Source organism: Ipomoea nil, unplaced genomic scaffold, assembly GCF_001879475.1.
Source record: "Ipomoea nil cultivar Tokyo-kokei standard unplaced genomic scaffold, Asagao_1.1 scaffold2219, whole genome shotgun sequence".
Lineage (NCBI taxonomy): Eukaryota > Viridiplantae > Streptophyta > Magnoliopsida > Solanales > Convolvulaceae > Ipomoea > Ipomoea nil.
The window spans coordinates 598951-610067 of NW_017618647.1; the positions used below are offsets into that span (position 1 = coordinate 598951).

The 11117-nt window shown below is 31.2% G+C and overlaps 1 protein-coding gene and 2 long non-coding RNA genes across 3 annotated transcripts; all 3 read right to left on the reverse strand.

Moving 5' to 3' along the window:
• Nucleotides 1–433: 433 nt before the first annotated feature.
• On the reverse strand, nucleotides 434–1201 carry LOC109150190. Its single transcript, XR_002049096.1, has 2 exons — nucleotides 1069–1201; nucleotides 434–704 (listed from the first exon to the last, which is right to left on the reverse strand). It is a non-coding gene; the product is annotated as an uncharacterized LOC109150190 (long non-coding RNA).
• Nucleotides 1202–7392: 6191 nt separating this feature from the next.
• Nucleotides 7393–8096, reverse strand: LOC109150189. The gene is made up of 2 exons (XR_002049095.1): nucleotides 7894–8096; nucleotides 7393–7698 (listed from the first exon to the last, which is right to left on the reverse strand). It is a non-coding gene; the product is annotated as an uncharacterized LOC109150189 (long non-coding RNA).
• Nucleotides 8097–9498: 1402 nt separating this feature from the next.
• On the reverse strand, nucleotides 9499–10261 carry LOC109150213. The gene is made up of 2 exons (XM_019298131.1): nucleotides 10063–10261; nucleotides 9499–9786 (listed from the first exon to the last, which is right to left on the reverse strand). Exons 1-2 carry the CDS (start codon nucleotides 10144–10146, stop codon nucleotides 9499–9501), a joined length of 372 nt encoding a protein of 123 aa, XP_019153676.1. The 5' UTR covers nucleotides 10147–10261.
• Between the last annotated feature and the right edge of the window lie 856 nt (nucleotides 10262–11117).

An 11117-nucleotide genomic window follows, 5' to 3' on the forward strand; every position in this document is an offset into this window, starting at 1 on the left:
TCAGTAGACACCAATACACTATCTAGGATTTTGAGTCAAGTATGAGGCAAATAATGACTAACCGTCTACTGTTCAGAAGCATCACAACAAGAACATTAACTGTGGGTGGAGATCAATACAACTATGGCTTCCGCTTATACGAGGTTAGGTTTCTCGTACACTATTATTGATTATCGTTAGATTTAAACTAACATAAACACCCCTTGGGTACACCAAAAACGAAGATTAATTTAGGAGGTATGAGGGGTATGAAGAGGATACGATGATGAAGTCTGAGAAGTACAAATCAAATAAAGCTGCAACAAACAATAATAGGATCTTTGGGAGGAGCTGAGGAGAAAATAAATTATTAAAACAACGTCGTACTATATATGCAATGGGCGGTGAAATCTAATTATATTCTACATGAAATTAAAGCACTGTGTTTTTCCGGCCTTGAAGATCAGATCACAATCAGAATCGCAACCACCCAAGATCGTATCCAGAATGACATGATAAAATATCCCCTCTGCATTTCCCCTCATGTCATCATATATACTTTAGTTTCTTAAAGAGTTAAATATGGCTCACAGGGTGAAGACTCTTTAACCCCAAAAGGGAAATCCCTTCTAATAATGGTAAGTCTGTGCAGTTACCAGTCACTTTCATCTTCTTCATTTCATTTTTCCAGACTGCACTCCACGGTAATTCCGTTTCTACCTTAGCTGGTCACAACATGAATGAATATAATAATAATAGCAATTATTATTTCAATTCCTATGCCAAAAGTCAAGTCATGACGTGACCTATTCACTGTATATTATTGGTCCGACCCTTTACATTTGATATTATCTTAATAAAATATATATTCATGAGAAGCACGTAAACTGCAATCAGGGCCGGATTTTGTGCAATGCAAATTACCCAAGAGCACAGAGCTTCCATTTTAAATGGCTCAATATTTATATTTGACATAGCTACTTAGAAAATAATAAAAAAATTCAATTAATCTTGAAATCATATGTTTTTTTTTTTCTCAAATCACTTCTTTCTCTTAATAATTAGGACCTAATTAATTGAGCATGCCACATGGCAAAATCGTTCTGTTTCCCCAATAAGGTCTCAAGCCTTGAATCTACCGAGATAACTTGAAACCTGTACCATTCACCAGTCCACCACCAATACCGCCTGAGAAATTGATTCTTCCCCTAACAAATCGTTGTACTTGCATTCCAAACGATAGCAGTTACCCAATAGGTAGCCACTAGCCAGGTAGTTTCAAGATGTTTTTTATTTTTTTTTTATTTTTTTATTTTTCTGTTTGTTTGGACTTTGGAGATAGTAGATTAGTAGGATTCTTATGGTTTGATTTCTTATGGTTTGATTTTAAAGATTGCGCTTATACTTTTTGTAGGGTTTCATTTATTTTTATAAGAACAGGATCACAAAAATCTAAAAATACATGTGACGAATTGCCCTGAGCCCAACTTGCATAATAATACATTTTAAATTGAGATTAAAACTTAGAGCATAAAGAAAGCAGAGTGAATTGAATATGCAGCATGCATGGTGAATATAGTAACATTAATTGAATTGGAAAAGGTAGTTGCAGTAGTGTTTAGCTTATTTTATTTTATTTTATTTTATTTACTAGGAATATGAATGTCTTCTACCAATTTTAAGACTATGACTCTTAACTTTTCATCCTATAAATAGAGGCCATATCTACACTGATACCCCATCCCCCAAGATCTCTCTCTCTCTCTCTCTAAACTCTATACACCCATCTGCAAACTAAACTGGTTTTTCTTTAATTTTGGCCTGGAAAGAAGAGGTGGTTGCAGCAAGATTTGGTACAGTATATAGGGTAAGGAGTATAGATCTAGCAGAAATCAGGAGAGAGAGAGGGGCAATTGTGGTATTGTTGACAGAAGATAGAGAGCACAGATGATGATATGCTAAACTGAAAATATCGCTGCCAAAATTGAAAAGCATCTCACTCCATTTGTGCTCTCTATGCTTCTGTCATCACCTTCACACCCTCCTCTCTTATCTTTCATCACTTCTTTTCTTGGAAATTAAAACTATTTTTTTTATAAATATATATAGTTATATATTCTTGGGTTTCTTAATTTCCCTTTGTGTCAGTGTCTTATCTCTTGATTTTCGTTCTATCTGCCACATTTTAATATATTTTTAGCCGGTTTTTCTTTGGGGATTTTGAGATTTCCTTTCTGTTTTGGGTATTTCCACAAATGGAAAGGAGTGGTTGAACCTCTCTGCAGTGCTAGTTACTGTTTTTTCCAGTACCTTTTAACAATATTGCAGGTTTTAATTTCTTGGGCAAATTAAAGGAAGATTTGAGTTTGAAAAGTCACACTAAATATGACAGAATTACTACCTACAGATATGATTATGGATCATTCTTAGCAAGCTGTAGTGTCATGATCTAAAGGTGCCCACACGGGTTTACCTCACTGATTTAGTAGACAGTATTTGGAAGAAGATCTAAAGGTAAGAGTTCTCTGTTCAACCTCCGATTCATTCGTTTCAAATGTACTAATAAAGAAAGATATTTATTTTCAAGAATTATATATTCAGATTTAAATGTCTTAGGGTGTTCGAAAAACTATCTAATTTAATTTATGACTAAGATTTACAGGACATGAAGTGTTACACTTGGGACCGATATGTTGACAACCTCCTTGAATTGGGGCGATTGATGAACTACATTTCAATCTCAAGGTATATATATATTCTTTTAAAGAATTGAAATATGTGTTAGTTTTTTGTATATATTGTTAATGTGTGATGTCTCCTAGAAATGAATTGAATTGATTATATATGGAGAAATTTTGGGAATTATTATGATTTTTGGAGAAGTTTGTGAAGAACATATTCCTGGAAAAAAAAAAAAAAAAAAAAAAAAGCAACAAGACTTGTTTATACCTTTATCTTTGATTTCATGTATAGCAACACTTGTAACTAAATTAATAAGCAAACAAAACATTAGGCAAATAAAACAACTAAGAATGTTAATTAGTTTCAGCATCATAAGACACTATTCTCAGCAACTCTTTGTATCCATTGTCAACAGCTATCATACATATATATATAGTAGTTAAAACCCTTCCAGTTTCAATTATTTCAATTCTGTATTATCTCTTTATTGGAAAAGTGTACCCAAAAAAAAAAATATCTTTATTAGAAAAATATTTTATTCAAATTAAATACTGGCCAGGGATACTTTACAAGTCTTTCTTGATTGTTATTATAATATTATATATGTCATCTGTGTAATCATTAGAAGTGACAAATTTTTAAATATGAATACAGATGTCATGAAATCTATGCTATGAGGAGATCGTATTAAAAAAAATTGATGGTGTATAGTAATATTATTCAATGATTATAAAGAATAACTGAAAGATGTAATACTATGTTGTTTTCATGAATAACCTTAATAGAATTCATATTTATGCATCCTTAAACTACACTATTCAAATCTATTGTGTGCTCATTCTATGTTGAATATAATCTCTATATACAGGTGTGGATAGCAAATACTGGCATAGTGTTAAAGCATATGTATATTTATATATATGTATGTGTGTGTATATATAACTAATGCACTTTATTAATAATATTTAGATCATATTATATAAAGTCATTTTTAGGCATTAGTCTGTTATATTACTATACAAGAGATTAATGTATGTATTACAACATGAACATGAAATGCACTGTGATAAAATCATTTTAGTTCATGATGATGCAAAATCAAAGATGAAATTAAAGTATATATGGACATACAGGATTAAATGCCTAGAATGTATTTATTTATTTATTTTGTTTCAATTTTGATTGGAACAACATCCAGTATTCGCTAAGAATATACCTTAATTAATTATGGCCTACCGGCCTTCAACTACTTCCATTAAATGAGAATTATGTCGAAATGGATTTAGGGTTCATAGTGCAGAATGATTTCGCTGATAATGATCAAATAATATAATCTTGTACTGATGATTAATGATTATCTGGTAGTGGAATAGGGTGGTTTCCACTCTAAAGGCAAAAAATTTTTTAGAACAAAACGTTAACTATATACATACATACATATAGTCATATATATAGTCAAATTTGTTGGACAATTGACTAGTAACGACAACGTAACGTAACACAAGTTTGAAGTTCAACTCTCATGGTCCGTAAAGTTGTCTATTAACTTTTGGTTTGAATAAATCAACTATAAATAACGTAGACTGATTTACCTCCTTGTGACTGGTTTTTACCGGTTAGATCAGAATAAGTTATAATGTGGACTTCACCTAAAATGGTATTTTGTAGTTGGAAAAGTTATACTGAAGATGATTTTATAAATGTTTTAAATAAAATTATGGTATACGACATCATAAAATATGCATAACCTATATATGTGCTCCTATATATATAAAGTCATTTAATGTCCAACTGCTCCAATCCAATTTGCGCAGGGAGTACAAATTAAAAAGTACCAAGTACTCCAATTATGATTGGCTCTTTTTTCTGAAATCAATGAACAAATTTGACATATTCCTGTCAACCGTTCCTAGCTCCGTCCCCATCATTATTCCATATATAATTAACATTTTGGATGAAACTCGTATTGTAATTATAATTAACAAAGAATCATAAGGATGTAAATTAACTTAAGTTGCTCATAAAAATTAAAAAGGTAATAAACAGCTCCAACTATTATGAGTTGAACTTGAAACCTTATATAGTTATAAAGTTAATTAACTATTCAACCAACTCAATCAACTTGGGTTGCCCCAAAATAATACCATAATACTTGATATAATAAGTATGATACTATTGGTTTAAAAAAAAAAAAGTATGATACTATTGTGTTATGTACTATTGACACAGTAAAAAAATCACATGCACCCTAATTAACAATTATAGACAGATAACTTTACTTTTGATTAGAGGGAATTAGAATTCCACTCTGACTTAATTTCCGCTTAATTTCGAAGGCGAGCAAATTCTTTTGTTTGGTTAGAGGGAATTGCCTCCCTCATTTTCATGGAATTAGAATCTCATGTTCTCCTTGATATTTAAATTTCGCATTGATTGGGAAAAGAAAAAGATGTTGTTGAGACAAAATTACCTTTCTCTTTCTAACTTAAAAAAAATATTATTGAGACAAAATACCCTTTTATGATATTTTTGGATGTAAGCATTTAAAAAGTTTAAAATTTTATTATGTTTAACTAAGTTTTATACTTTTATTTTTATGCAGTTTTTTGGATTTGAACTTATAAAACTTAACGTTGTATGGTTAAGTAAATTTTGGGAGCTATTAAATATGTTCATACCATGTAAGTTTATATCCAAAGTGTCCAAATAACAATTGCATTGTACTATAGTTTTGACACAAATTTACTTGTTGTTTCAGAATAATAATAATAAATATAATAATAAGTATGAACATTTTGGTCTTTATACTACTTATTCTCTTCTAATTTCTATGGATACAAATTGAAATTTCAGTAATTCTATTCTTACGAATCAAACATTGGAATTCAAATTCCTACTTTTTTTTTTCCACATTATTCCACTCCCGTGATTCCGTAAAATTGCAATTCTTTTCCCACTTAATTTCTTTATTACAACCAAATTCCTTGTAAATGAGAGTTGTGTAAGTTCTAAATCAAGATTTGTGGGATTGCCACTAACTTAGCTCCTCTTGCGATGGTTAATAATCAAAATTAGCTAGGCATAGTTAAGAAAAATGCCATTTTTTAAAGGGAGAATAAAATGACATTTTTAGTCTTTAAATTATAATCTTGGTATATATTTAACCTCCAAAAATAGAATAACATTCTTGATAAATTACCTATTTGATTGTTTGCTTTTACATTTTATTGACACATATAACATTCTTGGAAGTCACGAGGAATAGCGGCCATTCCTAAGGAACCTATATTAGTCCTTCTGGGGGAGTAGTTGATTTGATTAGGGTTTTAAAGAAACCTCAGTTGTAAAAACCAAATACGCCAATTAAAAATTTAGGGATTACATTTACGCTGCAAATTAAATAACTTAGAAATTGCATTCAAAAAAAAAAAAAATAATAACTTAGAAATTAATTAAACCTATACTATAACCACGAAAGACTAAAACTCTCATAACATGATTAAAATTGTATAGGCTTAAAACCAATGTTTATGGGAAGGCAGTCAACCTAGCCTTTGTATATTTAGAAGTTCTTTTGAAATTAAATATAATTATTGGGTGCTATCATATATGTAATGAAAATATTAATATTATTGCTTCTTAGTGAGTGTGTGTATGTGTTCACACACATACACACACTTAGATATGCTACTTTTTGGCAAATGAGTGACAATTAATAAGCTTATGCTTAGCTTCAAGATATTGCTTTTTTTTAATTTCAAAATTTTTTCTTCACACCTACTATATAAAAAGAGTAATATTACACATATTCTCACATTCTACTTCATTTTCTACTTCCGGTTTATATGTCACATTTTAATTTATTCACAAGAATGTGGGCCACAATTTTATTTCTTTCTTTTTCTTACTCTAATAAAATCAAAATATATAGTGGGAATTTTACTCACTTTGGAATCTACTTATTATTTTCCTATATATATAAAATTCATTTGCTAGGATATGAATCCAACGTGGTGACATATCCATGTTGCACAAGTGTGAGATAGGTCCCACAATTGTGGATGATGGTGGGGATTATTACTTGTCCCACTTATAAAAAAGTAATTATCTCAATTTTTAAAAAAAAAAAAAAATCCTCTTATTTGACTTGACAATCATAGTTATTAATTTCTAGTGTTATTTGTAGTGGAAAATGTTTTTCTACATATCAAAAGAAAATAAAATAAAAGAAAAAGAACGAGAAATAATAAGACTAGCTAAAAGAATTTAACACATCCACTGAGGCTCGATCTCATGATCTCTTATATGGGAAAAGTCAGTACATATCATCTGAACACAAGGTGCTTGGCAAGAAAGTTGTAATTAAATGATGCAAAATCTCATTCTTTTTAGTGATGGCTTATAGCTAATCAATTGACGGAACAATTAGCTTTCTGGTCCGTGAAAAACTTTGATTATATTTATAGTTTACTTAACTTCTACTACATACATGTGTTGTATGATTAAAAAGTTATCTTAATTCTATGAACGACCAATATAATTAAATAAGGAGATGATGAGTAATTTTATGTAACAAATAAATATCCAACATGTATACACATAGTAGGGCCTTATCCATACTGACCTAGACAACTAGACAAGAGACTTCAATCAAAACCTGAGCTCCATATAAGCCGGAAATTTTGACCATGCCCACTTTTTCAAGATTAGAATTTTGACTCCAACCCACAATTAACAGTAACTCGTTTTACCCCCAACAAATATTATTATATACAATATAATGCATGTCTGTGAATCAAATTCAAAGATATAAAGGAAAAAAAAAGTGGAAACATACCTACTACTTCAAAGAGGGAAGGCATGGAATAGAATCAGATGTCTTACATACGAAGGGTGAAGGGTGGTGTTGGTTGATTCTTGAATTCTGCAGGCCTCCCGAGACAACAAAGACGACAAGGGAGAGATGAACAATCTGTAATAATTTATTCTCGACAGCATCGTTACTACGTTGTTGATCTGAGAATCTTATGTAAAGATCTGTTAAAAACAAAAGCAGTAAATTTTTTTTTTTTTTACAAACCCAGTATTCCATCTTACGAAAAGCCAAGGGGAAATGAATTTTCTTGCTTGACGAAGACCCGAATTGGATATATATTAAATTTGAAAGGGGAAAGGAGGCAGAAAGTCTGTGAGTGATTGATGTGGTTGGAATAATGGAATTGTTGTGGGTACCTGTTTGATGGGGATTGGGGAATAACCCTAAACTCTGAAGCAAACTTGGTGTGTGTGCCAATGGATAAAAAATCTGTGGTGTATTATATTTGACTAGCTATGGACATGCTTGAAATTCTGTTTCTAATGAACCATTTATATGTTTTAAATGATAATAGTATAAACATTAATAACATTTATATATTACCAAAAAACCCATAAATGTAAACCCCAAAGACAACAAATAAAATTAATTATATTATTAAAGGCAAAAGAATTTCATAGTCTTACTTTTATCTAAAGGAACTCATATTGTTAGGGAATTGTATAGTTTATGCTCTTTTTGAGATTCAAATCCGTGATCTAGCTTAGATACCATGTTTTAAGAATCAAGCGCTTACTACTACGCTAAAAGATATAGTTCACTATGAAAATGAAACTTTATTTTCTTATATACCGCCATCACATTTTCGAGAGGCAGGGTGCTAGACTTGGCCCTTCACTGGCTTCCACCCAACAATCCTCCTAGCCACCAGGGCCGTTCCATTTAAAATAGGGGACATGTCTAATAGTTTAATATGGACCTTCATTTTTATTTATTTATTTATTTTCTTTTTGTTTCGAGATGCAATTTAAATATAATAGAGTAAACTGCAAAGACAAAGATAATAATAGAGAGACAAGAAGATAGGGAGAATTTTTAAATATTTAAATTTCGCTATAGTGATAGAGATTTCTATTTATAAAGGTGAGAAACATGATAACAAAAGACCTTTAAAAGATAAAGATAGAAGTCTAGAAGATCTAAAAATCTCTATAATTGAGGTAATTGAGTTCAAATCCATTTCGACTCCAAGTTATTGTATTCTATAACAAAATAAAAATGCAACTAAATTTTTTTGTCCAAATATATTGAATAAAAAAATTAACAAAGAAATAATACAATTCAAAAGTTAATTTAAAAGTGCCATTTTTTGTTCATATTATTTAAATACAAAATTGTTCACAACAATTTCGATTTCATATTTAAATACAAAATTTCGATGTCAATTGCTTCGAATATTTTATTTTCAATTACAATTAAGACTAATCTATAAATTAAAAAAAATTAGGAAAAAGGGTCAAATAAGCCATCCAACTTTAGCTTAAAAGTCAATTAGGGTGCAATTACACCCATCAACAATTCATTTAAGTGCAATGAAGCCCAAAAACAAATTAATGACCTGCTATCACAAGTTATTAGGGTTCAGGCCACCTTCCGGCAAATTTTCCGGCAAAAAAAAACAAAAGTGACCGGCGAAATTTCCGGCAAAAAAAGTGACCGGCGAAATTTTTGGTAAATCTGGGTTGGTTGCTGGTCACTTTTTTTTGCCGGAAAAATCGCCGGAAGGTGGCCTGAACCCTAATGACCTGTGATAGCAGGTCATTAACTTGTTTTTGGACTTCATTGCACCTAAATGAATTGTTGATGGGTGTAATTGCACCTTTAAAAAGTTTAGGGGCCTAATTGACTTTTAAGCTAAAGTTCGAGGGCCTATTTGATCCTTTTCCCAAAAAATTATCAAGTATAAAAAATAATAGATTATATGTAAAATATTTGAGCCTGCATTTGAGTTCTTTCCGCTTCTAGTTGAGCTTGCATATGAGTAGTTGAGCCTGCATCTCAACTCGCATGGTCTCTAATTGTTGGGTCACCATCTCCTTCATTGCATCTTGATGAAGTTGTGAAGTAGCAGATAAACTACAACTATTCTCTTTGATAAATGAGGATTCCTTACTACCTATGCCATAAATACATTGTTTCTTTATCCCACCAACAACATCCATATACAGTTGTGACATGTTTATAATTGGCGGCTCAGTTGACCCTTCAGCCTCTTGCGTTGCAGCATCATGTCGTGTTTGTATTTCTTCCTACAATTAAAATCATATACAAAATAAAAGAAGTATACAAAGACATATAAGAATTTTATCTATTTAACAATATATAATTGCTACGTTATACTTATAACGATTTTCTTTGATCTCTCATCAACGAATATGCCATTCTTCCTTTTGTGCATGTGCTCAAAGCACTCAAACAGATTTGGTTCTTTTGAAGTCCATCTCGCTATTAAAAAAGCACAAACAATATAATATTTAACATTGTAAAATATATACAAATAATAAATTTTAAGTTAAATGTATTACCAATTTGTGATAGTGCTTAATATCTGATCTAGATCCTCCGGTATGTTGAGAACATCTCGTACCAGGTCCTGCCACCTCACTCATCTTATTCTTGCGTTGTTGTTCAGATTTAGCTTTCACGTCAGGCTTATCCCAATATGCCTCCCAAATGCGTCATGTTTCTTCAGGTAGACAAGATGGTCTCGTAGTTGAAGTCTGTCTCGCCTTGAATTTGAAGACCATATATATATAGTGTATGCCTGCTTGTGCTAAAAAAGCTTTGTGAACTTGTCTGTCAATGGACTCATCCCACTTGTAAAATTTTTGTAACATTACAAATCCATCAAATATATGCAAAGGAAAATAGATACATTACAACAACACCATAAGATGCATTGGACAAAGTTATTGACAGAAATGTAACAACATTCTAGCATAAAAAAATTAACCACAATATTTTCAAAACCATATCATGAATTTACCTTAAACTCCTCAACGTATGACTCCTTGTACTCATCTGACACATTCTTCCAAGTATATCCATTAGAGTAGATCCTTTGCACGAATATTTTTTTCATTGTACTTGAACATGTGGGAGAAGGTATCAACCTATACATATATAAGAGATGAATAAAAATAAAAAAAATTATACACATAAATATAAACATAATAACACATTTTTACCTCACATCCACTACATGTATAATAGGCAAATCACAACCGATAGATGATCTTGTGATTGATGAGGGTGTGAGTGGAGGAGTGGAGTCTGATGGTGATGGAATCGCCGAGTCTGTTGGTGAACCAAATACTATTCCAATAGAAGGAGGTGCCATAATAGGTAGAGGAAGTGCCACAATAGGTGGAGGTATCATAGTAGGAGGATGTGACACCCCGAAAATCCAATTCTTAAATAGAATTAATTATGTAATTAATTCTAAACCTTCCTTGTGAATTTTCCCTTCCAATTTCTTAATTATAAAGTCGGAGGACTTAAATTGACCAATTCCTTGGTCAATTGGTTTAGTCAATAAAAAGGACCTTGAGCTTTATAGGTTGTACCTAGCCTTTTGAGG